Source organism: Scardinius erythrophthalmus (assembly GCF_964197995.2).
Source record: "Scardinius erythrophthalmus genome assembly, chromosome: 5".
NCBI classification, from domain to species: Eukaryota; Metazoa; Chordata; class Actinopteri; order Cypriniformes; family Leuciscidae; genus Scardinius; species Scardinius erythrophthalmus.
In genome coordinates, this window is record NC_138225.1 from 19,117,056 (window position 1) to 19,140,950 (window position 23,895).

The 23,895-nt window shown below is 39.3% G+C and overlaps 1 protein-coding gene across 3 annotated transcripts; it reads right to left on the reverse strand.

Annotated features, from left to right (window-relative positions):
- Positions 1-693: 693 nt before the first annotated feature.
- Positions 694-22,600, reverse strand: grin1b (glutamate receptor, ionotropic, N-methyl D-aspartate 1b; the record flags this gene model as incomplete). 3 transcript variants are annotated; one of them, XM_081365061.1, is made up of 21 exons in its annotated part: positions 694-759; positions 3,231-3,341; positions 6,873-7,018; positions 7,381-7,490; positions 7,667-7,828; positions 8,827-8,984; positions 9,585-9,733; positions 9,871-9,983; positions 10,450-10,568; positions 11,850-12,014; positions 12,220-12,347; positions 12,434-12,569; positions 12,659-12,745; positions 13,460-13,604; positions 14,138-14,312; positions 15,077-15,198; positions 16,180-16,277; positions 17,024-17,086; positions 18,806-18,982; positions 19,492-19,626; positions 22,352-22,600. In XM_081365061.1, 21 exons carry the CDS (start codon positions 22,598-22,600, stop codon positions 694-696), a joined length of 2,814 nt encoding a protein of 937 aa, XP_081221187.1. The 3 variants fall into 3 exon arrangements, with proteins under 3 accessions (XP_081221187.1, XP_081221188.1, XP_081221189.1); XM_081365062.1 differs by lacking the exon at positions 3,231-3,341; XM_081365063.1 differs by lacking the exons at positions 3,231-3,341; positions 17,024-17,086.
- Positions 22,601-23,895: the final 1,295 nt, after the last annotated feature.

A 23,895-nucleotide genomic window follows, 5' to 3' on the forward strand; every position in this document is an offset into this window, starting at 1 on the left:
CAAGAGAGTGTGTTTTGAAAAAGGCAGTGAAGAGAGAATCGAATATTAAGAAACGCAGTGCAACGGTGATCAAAATGTGCCAAACGTTCACCCACAGTATTATTTATAGTACTGCATTTTCTACTACGATCCACTTTTACAAAGAGATGTTCGGTGTTTGCTCTTTTCAAATGGGAAAACATCAAAACACTACCAAAGTGTTGAGATAAGCTACATGTATCTTAGGTGGAGGTAGAAAGATGTACTGTATGAAACATAATTATGTCCGTATCATAAAAGTGAAAAACTACTTCGCTATTATCTTATTATTTTCTCTTATTAAGACTGAACGATGACCTACTGTGGAGAAACACAAGTCTGAATATATATTTACATAATTCACCAAAAACTCTTTAGATATGTGCAAAAAAAGTGTAAAAAGTGAAGCACTTTGTGTATCTATGAGTGTGTCGGTCTGGTGTGATATGTGTGGCAGTGTGGATTTGCTCCAGTGTGGTTGAATTTGGCACAGTGTGTCCATAAGTTTCATATCCAGTGTGCATATGCTGAGACAGGGTGGATTTTACTCAAATGACGGTGCTGAAGGTGTTGTCTCAAGCGGTCTGATTCAGAGCCCACCGCCTCCTGCTTTTCCAGTCTTTCTCTCTCTCTCTCTTTCTTTCTGCCTGTCAAATTCTCCTTCTCTCTCCACTTTCACACCACTGTGCTCACAGAGGGGTCTGACAGGTTGAGCTGGCCGGTAATGTCCGTGGGATATGGCTATAAATGAGGAGGAAACAGAAAAAGGAAAAGTAAGAGCAAACATATTTGCATACTGTACCACCCGGTATTTAGTTCACGTTTGTTATGACGGAGGCAATCTCTCCACCCACTGCAGGCCGTGTTTATCTGTCATCCAGAATAATTTGGCTGCGTTTTAAAAACAGACAGGCCTCCTTGGACTGCGGCTTAAGATAAGTGAACGAGGTAACGGATTCATTACCGTACAATTGCTTCTTTAAAGGATCATTGCTCACGCTTTACAGTCCCAAATGAATATGCTTCCTTAAAACGGGTACCGTATATCAACTCAACTTAAGAAACCTGTAATGGCACAAACGAGAGCACTCTGTCTCCTGGCCCACGGCTAATAATTTACCTGACCTAGAAGAACTGTCACCATAGTAACTGTCCTAATGAAATATGACAGCCGGACCTGATATGCAGCACAAGGTGCAGTTCATTCCAGTCTGCCACAGGTTTCACCTTCAGTGTCTCTCAATTTCTGAATGATTCTATAGTATTATTGTACTGAAAGTTTTATTTTGATACTCTCCGCATACGAAAATATTATTTGTGCAAAAGGTTGACATTTAATTAAGGGAATAGGTCATCATTCACTCAGCCTTATCGTTGTTCCCAACCAATTTTCTTTCTTTTCTGTCTGTGAACCATGTTTTTTGTCCATGCAATGACAATTCAGTCAATGGGGTCCAGTGTTGTTTCGAAGCCCAAGTTTGTATTCCGCAGAATAAAGAAAACATACAGGGCTGGAATGACGATGACGTGAGTAAATGATAACAGAATTTTCAATTGGGTGAACTATCCCTTTAATCATGACAACTTTGAGAGTTTATTATCAGAAGGGATATAGTTTTGGCTAGAAGGCTTTAGTGGGTGTTGTGATACCCTCACTCATAACAACGTTGTTTATGGTGTTCCGAGTCAATTCTGAGTCATAACCACAGCGCCCCCTGTCTACAAACAGGGGGAAAGCATAAGAGATCTATTCTACAACAACCAGAAGGGTCATGCTGGTAGAGGAAGAGAGAGGCAGTGTGGCATGTGGTGTGGACACCGACAATAAAAACACCATTCAAATCCATTTATAAAAAACACTGATAGAAAAGAAAAGGATGGTTAGGACTGTGATGGGTAAACATCAGTTCAAAAAGACATTTTGTCACTGTTTAGGTTGTAGACTTTGTATCTTTTATCTGATCCTATTCTACCTTCATCTTTGAAAAGTATTTTATAATATCATATCAGGTTTGTTAAGAATGCATTCTGTGAGCACCCTCACCTCTGATTTAAACCATCTTACTGAGGGAGAAATCAACTGAAATGTGAGCTACATGGATTTGGATGTTTCTTTGTAAACTCGAACAAATGAGCTGCCAATCAGAAATAATTTTGGAAGTTGAGGGTGTATGCAACAAAGCCCCAGGTCAATCATTGTCATACCCGGAAAATGTCTTGCGAGCAATTGAAAAACAACCCAGTCTAAACCAATTAAAGTAATGCAATGAAATAATCTGTGTTTGTGCTTGCACATTTGTTTGTATTGAATCCTCAGAGCCGGTCGCTGTTTAGTTTGAGAGCTACGTCTTATTAAACCTGTGGGACCAAGGAAACACAGTGAGGAGGCGGTTTGTGTGAACAAACTCGTGTGGGAATCTAGCTCTGAGAGTTCAATACATTGTAAACGTAGACACAAAACCCATCTGAGCAGCATTTCCTGAAAATGAAAGGTTTTTTTATTCATAGAACTGCAAAGAAAACATTGAATGGTTAAAAATAAACGCAGAGATCTTGGTAGTACATGCCTGTCGGGGGAACAGCCTAGGTTATTTTAGCGTCGCTCGTCTTTGGCTGTTAATGGTAATACCGTGCATCGCGGGAGGCATACAGGGTGACTTTGTTAGAGCAACCACATTAAATGGGACAATAAAAGGAGAATGAGGTACATGGAAATAACCGTTACAGGACCGAGCGATGAGAGGAGAGACACACGAGTACACATAAGAAAGGAGAAAAGAAAACATGAAAACAGAGCTTAAAGTCACATCCAGGTTAGGCACGGGAGAAAGACCAGCACAGGCGCTAAGACGGAGAAGCTACCTCGCCCCCCTCCTGCAAGGTAAACCCACAAAGCCCCCCAAAAAATCTGCTCCTCTGTTCCCTCTCCACACTTTCCCTGGCAGCTAGATTCCTGATTGGGCTTTCCCAACAGATGTCTGGATGGAGTATAGATGGCTGACTGACAGACATGTGGCCATGACTGTAACTCCATGTGTGAGGGTGAAGATATTCTGAGATGAGACGTTTGTTTTGGAGAGGAGAGATGAGATGACAGGAGAAAGGAAGAGAGCGAAAGAAACAGGGCAGGCCAAGGAGGAGAAGGAAGAGAAAGAGGAAAAGAGCGAGAAGATAGAAGTACAGGCAGGGCGTCATTTTCTTAATCTTCTTACCGTGTCTTTGGACGACCTACGTCTCTTGATGTTGGAGGCCAGGTTGGTACTGATGGACCTAAAAGAGGCTTTCTTTTTGGGGTCGGGCTCTGCTCTACCATTTTTCCTATCCTAAAATAAATATACAGTATATGTAGAACAATTATTCGTGCTCTCTGGAAGAGCGTGTTTGGTTTCCAACCATCACCACCCACCTCGACTACGAAAGCTACTGAATGGCACTACCCTGCTAATTTTAGTGCTAATCACAATTAACATGGAGTTTCCTGTCCATCCTGGCTGTGAGTCAGAACGGTGCATTCGCGCACCCACAGCGTTCTACAAGGAAAGAGGACACTGGCATAGACTGGATGAGAATGTGTACAGAAAGTCTTACTTCGAATCTTTTACAATCCTGACATTCTAGAGAGGGGAAGAGGAGGACTTCTGTGGATTGTGTGATCAGACCACACTCATCCACAGTTCTGCAACTCCGTAAATGGAAAGCCAAAGCATTAGCAAAGGAAAAAAGCAAAAGAAACGTAATTAGATGGGGGGGAGGGGGGGGGGGGACAGGCTCCATTTTGAAAGGAAGAAGATATTCTTGTGTTGTCAGGGAAAATGAACAACTCATCAATAAACAACCGAAACTTAACACAGTCCCTTGCCATTATACCCCAGTGAGAGTATAATGGGCATATGAAGGAAGGAGGAAGGGGTGTGCAGGCTCATAAGAGGAGACAAGAGCGTCTGGAGGGGGGTGGTGAATTCAACCAGAAGACATGCAATAGATGGAACCAAAAGGGGAATGCAAAATGAATGACATGACAGTTGACCTTGGCTGGCACCGTCACTCCCTCATTTACTAGCACATTTGGACCATGTATCTGATCCCCTACAGTGAGCGACTCTAAATGTGACCATCTGCAACTGCACTTTACTTTACAGCAATACAATATATGAATAATTATACCACAAACAGGTTAGTGAACCAGTTTATATTGTTTAAAACAAATGTTCCAGGTTCTTAAAAAATGTACTCTTTGTATTTGTTTGTTTCACATGGTTTTGAAAAACTTCTACACCATTTTAAAAAAAAGTTTTAACTTGTTGACTCGAAAATGTTGTGTAACCGAAAATGCATTATGCATTATATAACTGAAATAACTTGCCTTGTCATTAAAAAAATAGTCATCAAATTATCTAATATTTAATTGATTTGTGAAAGACAGACATAATGATCTGCAGAGTTCCCCTCTAAATGAATTTTAATCCAATGTCCAAAGCCAAACAAAATGCTTCTGTAAATTAAAGTGCATTTTTTGTGAGATATTTTAAATTCTTTTAGCATTTGTGAATCATTAGTTACTGTCTGGCTCTCTCAAACAACATTGCAAAAGAAACAAGACACAAAAAATGCCCACAATAAGGTTTTCATCTGTTTTCACATAATGCATTATGGTTTTTCTAGAAAGGGTGACCGTACAAGCGCCTTTAACCGTCAGTGCTTTCATCCATTGCATTTCAAAGCCCTGTGATGACAGAGGCAGTGCCTCTGGAGTGGGCAGCTAGCCCACATCACACGGGCGCCTGATCTGCTCCTGGCTCGCTCTGGTTTGAAATGCAAATGCATCCAGGGCAGATCTGCCTGTTCATGCATTCAGGAAGCAGTTGTGTGTACAGCTTTTGCATATGTTGCATGTGCACCTGGAATGAGCGTGACGGTTTTAGTGTGTAATAATTGATTTTAGCTTTCAGGAAGGAATTATTCATCGGCACACTCGATCGCCATTAGCGCTGGTTAAACATCCATATTTGCCCATTCAGATGGGGATTACATGGAGGCTAATTTGCAATTTAAATATATAAGCATTATATTTCTTTTATTCGATAAACAGTGGGAGGAAAATCATCAAAAAGACCTCGTCCGTGGTCAAATGATAGTTTTTTGTTCATCTCAAATTATGAGCCTTCAACAATTCTGGACCTCTGACTGGACGTGGGAGGCGTGTGTGGGCGTATTATCCATGCAACATTGTCTTGTGACTCAAGTAGGCAGTAAAGCCCGAAGGTTAAAACGCTTAACTCCCTATAACATGAATCTCTGATGTGTGAAGTCAATCAGCTAGCTTTCAGCTTTGATACTGCACTGACACTTGATCCAATAGTTAGATTTCGTGTTTTGCCTTGTGGTGAAATATGTGCCTGCTAATAATGAGTCTAAAGTAACAAGGCCACGCTCAATGACTTGAATCCCATTAGGAAAAGTAATCTCGCTTCAACAACGCACTAACTTTCACAGAAGTTCATAGATATGGTCATGTGTTGTGTAAGCCAGCCAGGTCTCAAGTCTCAAAAGGGCTGACCTTGTTACTTTTGCCAACATCCGGGCATCATGTTGGCCTGTGACCCATTGTGTATGGATACAGCTGGAGGCCAGCAGCGGACAAACACTGATCTGTATAGGGCGTGAGGACGCTTTGATCTGCTGGAGCCCAACAGGGACAGTTAGACGGCCTGCTCAGCATGCGTCTTCCTGACTCCACAGCAGCCTCACAGGCTCCTTTAATGTGTGTGTGTGTATTTGTCAAGCTGCTCAATAAAAGCAATGCCAGTGGCAGTAGTAAGGCTGCAGGAGCTACTTTATCATGCTGAGCATTTCGATTGGATGGTAAGAAACGTGTCTTTGCATGGATCTGCTGAGAACCACTCTTATCATTACTATAAAGGATTTGTTTTGGACACTTGTGTGCTGTTGCATGGCCAAATGTACAAATTTATGAATTGGCCTGTTTTATTTTTTCACCTCGAGGCATTGTTGTAAAGCTGTGAGGTTCTATATATATTATCAGAAATTCACAATCGCACTGTATTATAAACAGTATGCAACTGTGGATTATTCTTTGCTTTCTTTGAGTATTTGTGCTTTGTTGTATTTTTTGAGGTCTTTACATATGAAAGCTTAGTTGCTTTATATTTTAGGAAGTGTATCAAGTTAAAGGAATAGTTCACTTTAAAAGGAAAATTCTGTCATCATATACTCACCCTCATGTTGTTTCAAACCTGTATGAATTTCTTTCTTCTGCTGAACACAAAGGAAGATATTTAGAAGAATGTCAGTAACCAGACAGTTTCTGGGTCCCATTGACTTCCATAGTATATTTTTTCCTACTATGGAAGTCAATGGGACCCAGAAACTGCCTGGTTACTGACATTCTTCTAAATATCTTCCTTTCTGTTCAGCAGAAGAAAGAAATTCAAACAGGTTTGAAACAACATGAGGGTGAGTAAATGATGACAGAATTTTCATTTTAAAGTGAACTATCTCTTTAAGCTCAGTGTGCAAGCTCACCCTTTTATACTCCCTTGTACACAAATTCATTAAAAGAGTTTAGCATGCATTCATATATTGACAAACGCTTTAGTTCACTGTAACATTCACTGCTCAGTTTGACTGCCTTATTTGGCTGTTCTCATTGAGTTCACTCTTTTGGTGATGTGTTATTTTCTGCCTCATTATGACCTTTAAGTCACATCATGAATGGATAACAGACTATGAGATTTCTTCATTCTGTGGCAGAAACCAGTGGTTAGCTGCAGATTGGCCTTTTGTTGGCTCTAATAACTTCCAGCAAGAGTTTGGGGGTTGGGAGGCGGCTGTACCTGTAGGTTCTTCCTCCAGACATTAACTGCTGCAAAAGCCAGCTGCATTTGCTTCCTGCGTGCATCCTTGTGCCGTTTGTACGCAATCTCAATGAAGATGAGGAAGATCCCGGCAACGATGCCACCAGCAACCAACATAAACACGCCTGTGTGATGAAAAATACGTTTGATTTTTTCCAAACAGTCTTCAATGTGGCAAAGAGGGCAAAATACATATGATGCATATTCATACTGACAGATTTGCGTTAATTTAAAAAAAATTAAGAATTTGGCAACCTGAGCTTCAGTGACCATTGTTGATATGACAACGTTGGTTTTAATTTAATGCAAATGAGCAGAGACATGATGTGGCAATCTTCTAACTCATACAGCTGGATACCACGGTCGAGCAGAAAAGCCTACTAGCAACCAACGGCACAGAGACTCAACGAACTTGAGGGATTTGATCACTGTCAGTGTCAACAAACCTTTAAAAAGCAAAAGAGATCCTGTGAGAGGTGGATCATACCTGCCATATTCTCAAAAGTGAGTGTGGCTGGTGCATTGCTTCTGGAGTCACACTCCTGATAACGGACCCAGGTTTTATCCAAGTCCTCCATGAAGCCATTCTCATGGGAACTATTAATTCAAAGACCCAACACATCACAGTCAAACAATCCGTTATTCCAGAAATAGAAACAGTTGACGTGATTGCGGTAAGCCTAGGGATTAGCTGAAAGGAACAGAAAAAAAAAGAGAAAAACAAACAAAAGTATAGCAGCGTACTGTGGATGATTAGTCTAGACTGAGATTACCTGAGGATGGCCAGTGAGACGTTTTGCTTCCATGGGCTGTCTTTGCGCATGCCAATACCGAATCCAGAGCGGAAGAACAGCTCGCCTGTGGTGACCAGGTCACATTTCTGCGAGGCCTCAAACTCCAACACTGCTGAATCCCATATAAATGCGTGGAGTTTGCTATGAGAAGAAAAAAATTTAATGAAAATATGATAAATCTTGCATTTTTCCTATTAAAAATTTTTTATCTTTACAATTTACAATACCATTCAAAGATTTTTTTAAATAATTTTGAAAGAAGTCTGTTATGCTCACCAAGGCTGCATCTAATTGATCAAAAATACAGTAAAATGGCAATATTGTGAAATATTATTACAATTTCAAATAACTGCATTCCATTTGAATATATTTTAAAATGTAGTTTATTCCTTTGATGACAAAGCTGAATTTTCAGCATCATTATTCCAGTATTCAGTGTCACATGATCCCTCAGAAATCATTCTAATATGCTGATTTGGTGCTCAAGAAACATTTCGAATTATTAATAATGTTGAAAACTGCTGCTTAAGATTTTTGTTGAAACCATGATACATTTTTCCCCCTCAGGATTCTTTGATAAATAGAAAGTTCAAAAGAAATTAGATCCCAGATTTTTATAGTCTTAGACTTCTGCTCACCACTGTATTTAATAATTCATTTGCACCTCTACTACACTTTACACAAACAGCTTGAAGAACTTGCATCTTCTAAATGGAGATAAGTGAAAGTAATTCCTGGTGATTGCAGAACTCCAGATGTAAAAAAAAAAAAATGTAAAGGAAATGTATTAAACACTGGCAGTCTATCATTTGTTTCTGTCTTAGCCTTGTAGTGAAGGTCTTTCTTTAAAATACAACTCCCTACCCTGCTTTGTATTCAGCAACAATACTGTACTGAATCACACTAACAGGAGTTTAGCCTCTCTCTGCTCTTCACAGACTCACTGAGGAGAGAGGAATATGTGTCATCCTTTATACTTAATGGAAATTTATCTCTCTGCAGCCCACTTCCTGGCACTGATATCTATGCCCGGCTCCTAAAGGGAGCTTTAAAACAACAGCTTCAAATAAACCTGTTCTGTAACAATGCTTTAATTATATACTGTATATAATTAGGGGCAACTCTTATTGCTGACTGACCTGTCTCGCACGGCCTGGATGGCTTCAGCGGCGCTCTCGTAGTTGTGCTTTTCCATGTGGCGGTACATGGTGCTAAGCTCAACTTGGCGCCGGAAGTAAATGTCCACAGAACTCTGCTTCACTGTGGCGTAGATGAACTTGTCTGATGGGTTTCGCAGCTGGAATACAAGGTAACAGTGGGACGGTCTGGTAATACGCAAGATAATTTATTTGTTTATTCAAAACATGCTGAATAATTAAAGTAAACCGGTGTTTGGTGTCTGCAAATCCAACATTTTGACTTTTTTGTCTGCAAATACATGAAATATTTCTGAGGAAAATAGCTGTGGGAATAGAGGCAAACCAAGGTAAGTATGACCTAAAAATGTTTAGTGAAGTCATACTGCTGTGCATCTACAACTGTAAGTATAAACCTGTACATTTCTCATATTAGAAAATACCATTCAGAATATACTTATTCCCCTTTGATTTGAATATGTTATGGATTACTATTTAATTTAATTTCAAATGTTTACATTCAGTCCTTTGCTAATTTTCAGCCCACATGGCAGAATTGACATGGATTGTTATGATGAAACATGGCAAATAAAAATAACCTTTGCAAACAAATGACCCATAATTATGTGTCCTTGGCAAGCTTAATTATACGTGGTGTTTTTATGCCGTGTGAAATGTGAAATCTCTGTGCCCAGTAATTTAGAGTCCTATTTGATATTCTGTTGTATAACATGCAAAGCTGCTTCATATTTAGTGCTCACCCTAGGGTCGTTGATGCCGGTAATGCGCTCCTCAGGCCGATCCAGCACTAGGAAGGCTGCCAAATTGGCAGTATAAGATGCAACTATAATCATAGCAAAACCAGCCCACACCATACCTAAAATCCTTGCTGAAAAGCTCCGAGGGGCACCTGCGAATGTAAGCGGGGAGGTGAGAGCGATAAAGAAAATTATGCTTGCTGCAAAATCAATCAAACACGGAGTCAGCAATATTTGCAGCTCATAGGGGCGATAGACTGAATAATAATCTCTCGTTGCTGATGTCTACCTTCTCCAATTCCGGAGTTCAGAAGTACACCCCAGGAGAACCACATAGCAGAGGATAAAGTGAGGGCATCTTCTTCTTCCTCTTCACTATTTACTTTAAACCTTCCAAACGGGCTGCAGGGCAAAGCGCATATCAGTCAGAGGCAGATGCTTTTAGACTGCATCCATAAAATGTTGTTAGTATTCAGCCAAACTTCTGAGATATTCTGCAAACTTTCGTGATATCAAGCTACATTCTCACATCTGTGTGTTCAGCCATTTCTACATCTATCCAAGGATGAGTTTTAAAGGGATAGTTCACTGAGAAATGAAACTCCTGTCATCATTTACTCACCCTTGTTGTTGCAAACCTGTTTTAATTTCTTTCTACTGCAGAACACAAAAGAAGATACTTCAAGGAACGCTGGGATCCAAACAACTTTGGACCCCATTGACTTTCATAGTATGGAGGGAAAAAAACAACAACACTGAGACATTTTTCAAAATATCATCCATTGTGTTCCACAGAAGAATGAATGACAAACAAGATTGGATAAACTATCCCTTTAAGGTGTCATGCATGTAACAAGTCTTCCTTTACCTGAAACGGTCTAATAGGTAGAGCATCACCGCCACAACATGGACCGATAGACCCACCAGTAACCACAGAGTGCTCTGAAAAGGCTGCATGAACGAGTCCAGTGTACTGCGTGGTATTTCCTGCAAAACAACACAGCTTTATCCAATCCAACAAACACCACCCACATTGCCACATGCATCACCATATGGAGCATCAAATGGAGTCTACATCTACGCTGGTTAGTTAGTGTATTAATAGATTTCACTGTACTCCAGAGTCAATTGATTTATCACAGCATTTTCTCAGTACAGATAAGCCCACTTCAGGGAATTAAATTTAATCAAGAAACTGTAATGCTATTTCCGTCCCAGAAAGTCATGTTCTCAGAGGATTTTTCCAAAAATTAATTACATTTTATATACTTTATTTGAAAATTAGCAGCCATGAAACTGAAATTAAACTGACCCCAGATCTTCATCTATTATTTTCTTATTGCCCATAGGAAATAATGCCGTTTTAAAGGGATAGTTCACCCAAAATTTACCAATTTTATGTTGTTCTAAAGCGGTTGACCTTTTTTCTTTAGTGGAACAGAAAAGTAAGATATTTTAAAGGGGTCATATAATGCCATTTTTGTACAAGCTAATATGATTCTTTAGGGTCTAAATTAAAAGTTTGTAATATACTTTAATTAAAAATTCTCATTAGTATTGTAAGAAAACACTCATTTTACCTGGTCAAAAACAGCTCTGTTTTCAGCACGCCGTTTCAGTGCATGTGTCTTTAAATGATAATGAGCTTTGCTCACCCCGCCCCTCTGTTCTGTGCGTACACCGTTTCTACACACAATAACCACGCGTTGTTCATTATAAACGTGGGATTATGAAATATATTGAGAATGTCGTACATAGAAAACATGCTGTAATGTACCCTGAGTATAAACCTTAGACGCATTCATCGTGAAGCCTGCAGCAAGGCTGGCAAATTTCGCAAAGATTAATATAAATACTAATATAAAGGTTAATAAAACATTACACTCACATCTTCTGGAGGTTCAGCAGGAGCACGTTGGTACCGATCCGTTTTTTCTCGTTTGTAAAGCTGTCTGGTGTGAAATGATTCGCGCAAACATGAAAGCATGGACGATCGTGGGGAATCCCCATTAAAACAAAACCACTGGATGGATTTTTATCATGATAGGATGGTTGTGTACAGGCACTGCCAACAGACATTTCAGTGCAATCAACTTGTAAAAGTGCATGTACCATTATATGACCCCTTTAAAGAATTGTTTTTGCCCATGCATTGAAATTCAGTGTGGTACAGAACAAAATTTGTCGATTTGTCAAAATCTTTTGGGTGAACTATCACTTTGAAGTCTGTATTTTAAAATAATGATCTATTGGTCATCTGAGACTGACCTTTTTGACAAGTATTGTGAGCCCCTGGTACTTGAACGGTTTCGAGAACTCTATGTACTGGGCTCGTTCATTGTTGATAGTAAGTGGAGCCACGATCATGTCTGCCAAGCCACTCAGGAGCTCTCCCATCATGCCATTCCACTCCTTCTTGTTGCTGTTATTTACCTGGTATCAGGAAGATAACGTTAAGAAATTTGTCATGCCTAAATGCGCTTCTTCTAAATTTCTAAATGCATATTTCAGCAGATGCCTAATGGCATCTGTGAAGAAAGGCTTTGTAATGCACAGACAAGCCTAGTTGCATGACCTTTGAAAAGACATGCAAGGCAACAGGCAGGTGAAGAATCAATAAAGTTATCATATTACTCACACGCTCCTGAGTGCCAAATTTGCCATCAGCCACTAGATGCACTTCATAGGTAAAGTTCATTGTCATTGCAAGTTTGATCAAAAGATCAATGCAGAACCCATAGCAGCACTGAGGCACTATGGGGCGACCTATAGAGATACACAAACCAGTCAAATCTGGACAAAGCACAACTTTGGTCCAAAAATATACATGCATAATAATACATAATGCCTACCTGGAATGGTCTCATTGGGGCCAGTGCAGATTACTTTTTTGATCAGGACTCCATTTACAGTGTACTCTTCCTTGCATGTTCCATCTTGTAACGTCGGTTTGACATAGACAAAGGGCTCTTGATGAATGGTGACAATCTACCAAAGAAACAAGAAAACTGAATGTAAATGCAAGGGGTTTTTAAGAAGAAAAAAAATGATGCATCAAAACCCCTGCAATGAAGTACCTTTAATCTTGTTGACATCTGATAGCCTTTCGGCTTTTCAGTTTCTCCTCCTGGCCAAATAATCTTCCTCTGAGTGTTCATTACGACCTGGAACAAAATATATTTCTGTCATTCACCTTCATTAATTTCCATTACTATACATTTGTCTAACTTCACTGCATTTTTAAATAATGTAAATGTTTTTTTTTTATTATTCAAATTTTTTTCGAGTCAATCACTTTTAAAACATTAATTTGTTTAATGTTAAATTCTACATACTAATAACATGTCCGTTTGTATTAAGTTAATTGATAGCTACTTCAAATTAATGATGAATTATAGTATATTTATAAATTAACATTTATCTAGATAAATAAATGCTGTAAAAAGTGTTGTAAGCTGACCCCAGGCAACATTGCTGTAGAACCCACTTCACAAACTACATTGTGAAGTGATTCTCATTGCAGAGCCAAATGAAGTCCAGCTCCCCTCTCTGGACGTCATGGGTGGAACTTGATCTAGTCCAGTTCTGTTGATCTAATAGGTGGATGGGTATGATTATGGGTAGGGTTAGGGTGTTGAACTTTTTAGCTCCACCCATTATGCCCAGGTTACATTCAGAGAGGGGGAGCTGGACATCACGCTCCACCCATTGGCTCTGCAATGAGCCGCCTCTTCATTATTGGTTCATGAAACTTGATGCTGTGAACTTACTGTAGTGTTACAATAAAATTAGTGTGCTAACTGTCCCAACTGTTAAAATAGCAATGTTTGTGTGAAGCAGAAGGACAGCTCATTAAAAAGACTGAGCCAATTTCATACTTGCGAGCCATTGTAGACGCCCACTTGCACCAGCCGGGTTTTCTGGTAGTTCAGAATGCTGTAGTGGGCGAACCTCCTGTCTCCGTCATCATTAAACTCCACGCGGCCTGTTAGGCCATCTGGATACTTGGATGACATCAGCACTCTAGTACACCAGAGGGGGGTTTTTAGAAAAGGCACAAAATGCTCATTTAAACACAAAGGAAGACATTGACGATGACTGGAAGTAATGGAAGTTTACCAGGAATTCAGAGATGGGAGATGCAGGCATATCTTAGGAAAAGACATTAAAACTAACTGGGAAGATTTAGGGGGTGTCATGTGGGGTGGAGACGGATGGCACGTAATGTGCAGGCACAGACATAGGAGAACAGAAATGACACCTGTAAGGGTCTCAAATTGGGTCTCAAATGCAAATTGGTACCACCAGATTTCACAAGGCCAATGTAATCAACAACTTAACAGGCTTGATGTGTCCTTGCACTCGATTATTACTCCTTTTGAGGAGTGAAGGCATGGTTTTAGAAGCAAAATGCTTGCGATTTCAATCTTTGTGGTGTGAAAGCTTCCACTCTTGTCAGTGCCAGACCAGTGGTAATGTATGATAATGCATGACAGCAAATGGATGGTTGGTTGGAAAGCTAGCGAATGCTAGCCAGCGCTCATCCCTGGCCTCACCGTTTGAAGAGTGGGCCAGTCTTCCAGATGTTTGTATTGCCAACACAGCCTCGAGGAGGCTCTGTGATATTCTCCTTCTCAAAGAGCTCCTGAATGGACTGGGCCACCACAGCCACGGCATCGTAGATGTGCGCAGACTCGTTCTTGCCATTGATAAGCTGAAGGCCGAGCAAGCCTGCCCAGTTGACAACATTACATGGTGTTGGCCAATGCCTCACAACACGACTCTCACTTCAAGAGCACGTCAAGGCATACTCATAATAAAGAAATGCACACATTGCCAGAGAGAGAAACAAACGTGCATTGCATATGAGCGACGAATTGTCTCAAGACAGACAGAAGGGCTGTGAAAGTCATGGGGGGATTAGGACAGGGTCAGCACTGAGCAGAATGATGTGAAGTTGAACACGGATGTGTATATAAAGAAGCCGGGAACAAAGAAATGCGGTTGTCGCTTACCATCGTATCCACACCTCAATGTGGAGGTAGCAAAGCACCACTTATAAATAAACTCATGACAGCCAAACCTTAAAAATGTATGCACATTCAAACCAATATGGATTACCACAACTCTCTATTGCATCATTTGTTGTCTACTGAAAGAAAGGACAAACACTCAAAAATGAAACAAATTAAACATTAGACATAAAGCACAGTACAATGAATAAAGAATCACTGTGTTTAAAACCTTTAAACATGCAGATGTTTAAACGTTTAAACACGCAAGTACAGCACAGACACTGATTTCGTCGGTGGGGATTGCAAATTGTAATCGTATAAAAAGCTTAAAAGGCAAACATGTTCAGTTTGTTAAACAGCATAGGAGAGAGAGAGAGAGAGAGAGAGAGAGAGAGAGAGAGAGAGAGAGAGAGAGAGAGAGAGAGAGAGAGAGAGAGAGAGAGAGAGAGGATGAAAATGGAGAGGATGAAAAGTACATACCATCTGGGGCTTCACTCAGTGCTTTACCAGACATCTCCCTTTCTCCAACAAGCCACACGTAACCAGAGCCTGTCATATTGAGCTGGCGTGCCGCTTTATAAATGGCTGCGGCTTCGTCTTCACTGTGATTGGACAAATATTGGTTATAACAGATTGGAGTAAACACCTACAATTTTAATGTTATAAGCAAGCCCACATGAAATCTGTGAGTGCAGAAATCCGAAATCAGGTCATTCACTATTGAGAAAGTTCTTTTATAAATATTTGACCCTGCTTTTATTCACCAACGAGAGTGTAAAACACATTTTGCCATGTTTAAATCCATTACGCAGAATGCCTAAAATTTCCCCCCAAGTCAGTCTGCATATTCTGTGTGGGCCTGATTATGAGTGAGTCATGAAGGGCAGACAAATGGTTTGACATCTTGAGGCAATCTCTTGTTAACAAATTAGATGTTGGTTCATTTAACCAGAAAACGGATTATGAAGTGTTTGTACTGAGGCTGGACATCATTTTAGCTTCATTTGCTGTATTTTTTTATATTTTAATGTATAAACTCACTGAAATTGTTAGCACAATGAATTGAGAATGTCTAAATTCCAATTCAATTCTTGAATCTAAACTGAACTTTGAGATAGCGAACAAGACTTTGTACTTAATTTAAATAAACTGAAATTCGAAGAAATCTATATACTTGTAATTTACTGGAAAAGCTAAGTTTGCCATATTATATGATATTATATTATATTACATTATAGCTTTTGGACCAGGGTAGAAGAACACTTCTTCATTATCTGAATTTCTTTGACTTGCAATTCAGTAAATTCATCGTCCCCTCATTCCAAAATTCTCAAATCCTCATCCTCATTCAAATTCCAATTCAACTTCCTGTAAGAAGTGGCCAATTCAATTAAAATTCCAACTGAATCGAATAGAAGCCAATTCTCTACTGAAAAATTCACCAAACATCTTTTTTAGAATCCTCAAACCAAAGCTTCGCCATATTTGCCGGCACCACTTTAGCTTTGTGGCTGGCAACATGTACTATTCAGCAACATTAGTGATTAGCAGTCTGATGGGTTAAGCAGCGGAGATGAACTCACCTTGCGGACAGGATGATAACTCTGGCCTCTAGCTCTTTGGCTTCCTGGAGCAGAGCCGTCAGATTTGTGTCTTGGCTGAACAGGAGCACTTTCTCTGCCTGGGATTAGGACACAACATTAGTCAAGTAGTTGACTCATTTCCACCATGAACCATGCTCTTTGAGCGCTTGCGTTTTTTTTCCTCTCCTTTTTTCTTTTTTTGGGGGGGTAGGGGGAGGAGGGGGTATTCAAAAAATGAATTAAAAAAGTTTCTGAGATAAACTGCTTAAATTAAAAAACGTAAGTAAGCTTGGAGCATATACATTTTTTTTTTTTTTTTTTTTTTTTTGCATTTTCGCATGCAAACTCAAGGGAATCAAGATTCCAAGGAAAAACGTGCATGTTACAGGAAAAGGGAGAAGAAGATTGATGCAACCAGAAAGAAAAAAACAGGTGAAGAAAGATGGTGGTGGTGGCTTCTTTCCCAACAAAAAATAAAAAACCAACAAAAAAGAAGAAATGCTGCAGAAAGGTGGGAGTAACATCTGGATAGTGCCTGTCCCACACGACCAGATCTCCACGCACTGTGTCAAAAAGAATAGACTTGCAATCTTGCTGGCTTCAATACATGCATTCCTTTACACAAAAATAAAAAAGTGACAGGTGGGGGAGCGAGTTTTTGTATACGCTTTAACAGAAAAAATAACCCATTCTCGATTGAAATCATAAAAGGAATCCAAACAAATAAATAGACGTGCTGGCAGGATAAGGATCCCTGGAATCGGTTTGTTGATTGTTTGACTGTTTTCTAGTGGCTACTTTCATATAACGTTTGGGGCGGCGTGCATTGACCATGCAAATATACCTTGGGTCCTCGCTTGTTGTCAAAGGACAGTTGGTCGAGGTTTTCATAGTTCCTGTTTTTACTCTGATGAATAATGTGCACAGAGAAAATATGCAGACACAGAATATTATAAACAGTTATATATGGTGCGCAGTAAAGCATTCCAACAAATCTCCACTTTTCTGCTTCAAATTGGGAAACTCTAATCCTGGGGCTTGCAAAAAACATCAACAAACCTTATCTATCCTTGCAAATGGTCTAAACCTGGTCACTCTTATTTCATTGAGCTCACCTCCTTTCATTTTTTTCTCAATATTTCACTTTAATTTAACCTTTTCACCTGGATTTAATTAAAACACCTGCCCTGAGTGGGCTCCTTGCTTTACCACAATTAGTAATAAATGCTAATGTCTTCTGAACTCTATTTCGTTATAATGCACAATCTAATCCAGTTCACGCCATCCCATCCATCAATTTAAATTTCTCTGTCTATCTACTGTAAAAGAACATCAGCTACAGCGCATGAAGCACAGCAAGTTGCTACCACAAGACATGCCTGTCTAGACATTTGACCCGAAATAACATATTTTAGGCACTCTATCAAGATAATTCTTCAAAGCCACAGAATCTGATATAAAGACAGTCTGTCAAGCATTTGTTGCTCAGAGCAGAAGTAAAATTAAAGAGTAAAATTCCGCTACATTAAATTGATAGACATGGATTATTTGAGATACTTTTTTATGCATTTAATACATATTTGTATTTTTCAAAGAATTTTTTGTGCAGTCAGAATATGCACTAACTGTATCAGGCTTCAGTAGCTGAACATATTCTTATATATATGGCCCAATGGTTAGAGAGTCAGACTGGTAACCCGAAGGTTATATCTTATACAGTATTTATCAACAAAAAACTGTTCAAAACTATATCACAAAAAGCTTTAATATGCAGTGATCCAACCCTGCAGACAAAGTGCAGGCAAGGTTTTGCTGTAATAAAAGACACAACTGAAAGACTTTCATGAACCCTTCTGGTGATTCCCAAAACAGTCTGGTCATGTGCATATAAAAACAGCTGGCCTTGGGCTGCCATTACTGAACATGACATTGCAACGACATTGCAGGTGTCCTAAAAATACAGCGCCATGCTAATGGATTCAGATCCAGAAGAAATGTCTCTTTTTACTAAATTACAAATCTTTTTTTTTTTTTTTTTTAAACTCTGCATATGAAATTTAAAATTATACACATACATGATATGTGTATAATTGCAAACATTAAAGAGGTTTAATGTTCACACAGTGTGTAACTGCCCTTACCTTCAAATTTATTGTGAAATACTTTCTTATATAATGTGAAATGTTTAACAGTGCAAAGCTGCACACAAAGAAAACCTATAAATCAGACACAGTCTGTTGCTGGGAAGAAATTCTCACAGAATCACACAAACTCAAAGCAACCAAATCCCCTGCCCGATTTTTTTTTTTTTTTGGTTGATTTTTTGCACAGCCCCAGGCTAAGTCCCTCATTTTGCTCCTGTTGTGGATAGACAAATAGGAGAATCTGACTATGGTAAAAAAGCAATGTGAGATGAGTAGAAAAGTACAAAGTTTTGCAGATCAACTTAAGACGCTGCTGATGCCTCTGGCATAAATAATGTTAGCCAATGGAAAGAAATGTGTTTACACAACAGAAAAAAGGAAACATTTAACATATATAGAGGACATCTGAGATATTGATTACAGGAACACACGCTGACTTACACACGCACACTCATTTAAATGCTGGACCGTGTGAGTCTCACCTTCGTCTCCCTCTCCTCCAGCAGGGTTTCCAGTCTTTTCTGTGCCGCTCTGCCCTCATGGTCATCACTCACAATCAGGATGATGTGATTCCACTGAAACTCACGCATCATGTCAAACCACACCTGGGCTTGGTGGGAATAGGGCGGTACCGTGCGCAGGAAGGAGAGGTGGATGCTCTAAATGGACGGTTGGGGAAAATAACTGGTGAATCTCAAAGGCCCGAGGCAATTTCAGTTCATTAGGATTTAATCACTTTAACTGTAATTAATTTAGAGATGGATCCCAACATTACTTCTTTAGCACGCCAAGATGCCATAAGGCAAAGAGTTTAAGTGAATCTAAAAGAGTCAATCGATCATAACGCTATGTATTTATGAGTTTTTAATTAAATGTCTAAAAAAAGGTCCACACTAGAACTGAAACAGAGTAAACATATATCACATTGTCCTGATGCAGGAATAGAAAACCATCATGGAGGAGGCGCGTCATGCAAAAATACATTTTTATATATATGTATCCTCCAGAAAAGGTTTCAAAGCTACAAACAAAGCATATTTAAAAAAGAAAGTTGACTGAACAAAAGGACAGATGACCGTCTAGAGTGAAAAGCAGGTAGAATATGAATCTGTCTGAATTATACTGAGCTGCAGTCAAAGGCCAGCATCTGGTGGTCTCCTCCACTCACCTTATCGGAGTAGATGGACATGCGGGTGGTGAGGCCCACAACAGGGATACGGTAAAAACCAGCCGTGTAGGACACCGGAGTGGGAGTCAGATGGTCGTTGGACTGGGGTGGGTGGCTCACCAAGATCGCATACACCTGAGGATCATAGCGAGGAGAGAAATCTGAGAAAGCTTTGACACAAACACTTCTAAAATAAAATAAAAAAAAACTTTAATTCTGGTATTTTGATACCTATATATTTTACAATGCATATAATATGTATATATAATTATTAAATGATACAATTTATAAACAAACATACTTGACCTAATAAAATCTGCTGTGTAGGCTACTAGAAAAATAGCCTATTGATAACCACCATAAAACAGGTGGTAAACTGGAAGACCATATTAATAAAGATTGGATTTGTTACCAAACAAAGACCAGTAGGCTAACAAACATGAAAATAGGATAATGGCATAAACATTAACTAAACAACATGAAATGTAAAAATAATAAATGATATTCACCTTATCACGTGACTTACTACTAGATTCAGATTGGTCAATCAGGACGTGTGACGGTCAAAAATTTAATAGGCTGTGTTATGATTCACAGCCTGGGTGATACGCAGTGTTCACTTCTAAAACTAAATATCTGTTCAAATTCAGTTGACTCATTCATATTCATCGATATTCACCCAGCAGAGACGAAATTGTAGTTGCGCAGATTTGGAACGCGATGAATGGTTGGTAAATTTGGGATAGGCCTACTCTAAAACGCTTAACGTGAAAAACTCTTAATGTAGGCTATTAAGACAGTGATATTAAAAGACCAAACTCAGTAAATATCATATTAATAAAGTATACTATGCACAGAAGCATTTCCTCATTGCTTCCTGTGAAGTGATAGCCTACGTTATATACCCATGCCATGTAGTTCCCTATACAGTTTGCAGTGTCCTTTGGACAGAACATAAATGCTTCTTCGATCTGGAATCTCAATTGGGAGTGAAGTGAAGTAAAGTCCACTTCGCAGGAGGGCACTAGGGTAATATTCTCTGTTGTTAATGGACGCTGTGCATCATTCCGCTCATCCGGGTAACTGAAACTGGCGCGACCGCGACGCTATTTTCAATGTATCGTTTAATTTTGCACGTTTTCTTGTTACAAAAGCATCTGGCGCCATCTTGCGTTTCAGTTATCGTTTGTAGCGAATATGACTTCGAGTAATATTGTTCCAGAGAGTGTTCGTCTTGGTCGTAAACCGATAGTTTTGTAGCCTACATTCTTTTATAGCCTACATTCATTCTTTTGTAGCCTACAAAATATCTTAAACTCAAATCATTATTTCTTGCCACGTATTTATTTATTTGGTGTGATAGGCTCAGCGGGAAAGCGGCATTATCACTGATGTGGGTAACTGCATTTTACATTATGCAATGTCTCATTAAATATAGGCTAATTAATTTGTTTCACCTTAGCCTACATGTTAAGGTAACTTGCAGTTAACCTTTTTTTCTTGTAGCATTTTTACATTTCTTTTCCATTAAAATTAGCAACAATTTAGCAATATGGGGGAGTTGTAATCATGCACACAACACGACTGTTTTAGTTAGTTGCCTGTATTTTTTATTGACGCATTTCTAAAACGTGAAGCAATTATTTAAACTTGCCAGACAAGCCAGTTGACAGTAAAATATCAAAGTGTTGATCTAACATAAGCAGTTTGCAGGTTGGTTGTCATGAACTGCATGCATGCACTTGTGTCTGTGCGCGTGCGAGCGTATGTTAGGCGGGTGTGACTTGGATGGTAATCCGTGTTACAGCGTTGAAGTCTATAATCTCTGCCTCCGTCGCTGTGTAATATTCTGATAGAGCTTTCCTCGCAGAACAAAGCAGCTGTTATCTGAGTCTGGCGCCATGTTGGCCTCGTTTTTCATTAAAATAGAGGTGGAGGGCCAGCGGTGAAGCCGGCGCCTCGTAGAGGGGTTAGACATGCTACCTTAAAAGCTTTACTTATGCTTGGATTTGTATTATTTATATGACGCCACATGAATCACAGGATGTCACATATCCTATATACTTTGCATTATTTCAATCTCAGTTCATGTAACCTCTGAGCAGTCTTCTTATGCTCACTCATTGGTATGTCAAAATGGACCCCCGGATCCTGTTGAATGTTTTCACATGCAACAAATAAAAATCGAGATTCGCGACAGCGCTTGACCTTGGAGAAAACAAAGTTAGTAACTAAATCTGGCTGAAAATGACTGTCCTTGAATGGATGCACGTATGAGTCATGATTTTGACGATTTTGTATTTGTATATGAATATTCTTTTTTTCTCGCGTTAAACAGAAACAATTAGCTTAGTACAAGCTGAAAAACTAACAAAGAACACAATACAAATATTTAAAAATAAATGAATAAAATGAAAGCTTGATTTAAGTCTCTGATATAAAGTATAGCATAAATTCACAGGAGTCATCCGAAACGGTAACATGTTTAACATATTAGATAGATAGATAGATAGATAGATAGATAGATAGATAGATAGATAGATAGATAGATAGATAGATAGATAGATAGATTCTGAGCTTGCTTGACCGCACTTTAAAATAAGCAATTATTAGAAATTGTGCAAGTAACAATACTATGTCAGTATACTTCAAAATGTCTTGTTTAATTCACTATGATACAGTTAGAAATTAAGTGAAATATAACTATATAGGCCTATAATAAAAAGATAATATTATAGCATTATTTAGATTGGTAGTTTTTAGTATTAATATTATTAATATTATTTTCAAAAACTGAGAGCACTGTATGACATGGCACTTTAAAATATTTTATTCGGATGTTTTCAAAATGAGTGTTTACCTGGTTAGAGATGAGGTCCTCACATACGGAGAGTGCCATCTGGATGGCGTTTGGCTTATGGGTGACTGAAATAGCGTTCATCTTGAACTTATCTTTGCCGTATATATTGTTGGCTTGAGTGACAGCGTCTTTGAACACTTGCTCATATCTCTTCTGGCTCAGGACAGCCCCGATATTCACAGTCTTTGGTTCGCATCCTCCTCTCGCACAGGAGCACGAGATGAGGAAGGCGAACAGAACCAGACGCATTTTGCCCTGGATGGCAGAGGAGTCAAGCTGAGTGGCCCGTGGAGGATGCGTGTCGATGTCCGTTGATTAGACAGATCCGCTCTCACTGCGTCCTCTCCAGCAGCACTGGAATGCGATCGCCTCAGTCTAGTCCGCTGAGGAATGGGCTTCACTCATTGAGCCCACTCATGAAACCCGTTCATGTTCAAGAAAACCATGTCAACACGCCTTTTTAGAAAATGATGCTCGCTCCTGTTGCTCTCTCTTGCGAAAAGGTGGAGCACTCAGTTTTGCAGTAATGTTGTAGTCATCACCTGCGTTCACTTCTCCCGCTCCTGCCGTGAGTGAATCGCAGTCAAGGTTTTGTCAAGGGTGACCTGATGCTCTGCGAGAGACGCTGTCCTTGGTGCTGAGAACTGTGCTCGCGCACTGATGCGCGCGCACTCGCAGATTACCCCTGATATCACCGAGCTGTCACGTTTGAATAGACTTCAAAACATTTGCGTTAATGCGCGGAAAATCTCAGGTCGTCACAGTTACGTGTGATTGAACTGATTGGACAACGTTGATGTGTAAGTCACATGAGACCAGTAAGATATTAGTTTTGTGTGAATCTTTAGATAAAAAGAGAAAAATAGCTTTTTCAAAATTTTCAGCCTATTTGTTTTGTTCATCTATTGTCCAGAATTTTCTAACACGGAGGCAACCAATTGCCTATTTAACTACACTGACAAACTGCATGGTTTATTATGGAATATTGTCATTTCACATTAATCAGTTGGTGACATTTAGATGTGTATTATAGCCTATCGTTAGTTTCCTTTAATATGGAAGCCCTGCTTGCGTAAAAAAATCAATTTATGGCAACCTGATAAATCCGTGTCATTCTTTTTCATTAAATGATCATCGTTTACAAAACCAACTGTCGATAACTTGTTTTCCATTAATTTAAAACAGAGAGGGATGCAACATTTTCTAAAAAATAATCAATGAGAGCTTGCCTCCATATATCACCCATAGATGTAGCTCCAGAACAGGCGCGTTCAAGTGCCATGCATGGAGAAATTCAACGAGACCCCCGTTACCAAGGAAACAAGCATCTACGGCTTGAGGTGCAAGTGTTTTTTCCCCCAGACACAGTAACTTGCAATTATGACAACTGCTTTTTACAAAACAAATCTAACATACAGTATGAATGCTTCTACTAAAAAAAAAGTGTATAAGAAAAATGAAATAAAATCTAGAAATCAAATATGCATTAGTGTCACAGGAAAGAAATGCTTCATTTTGATGTTGCACTTAGGATACCTCATTAC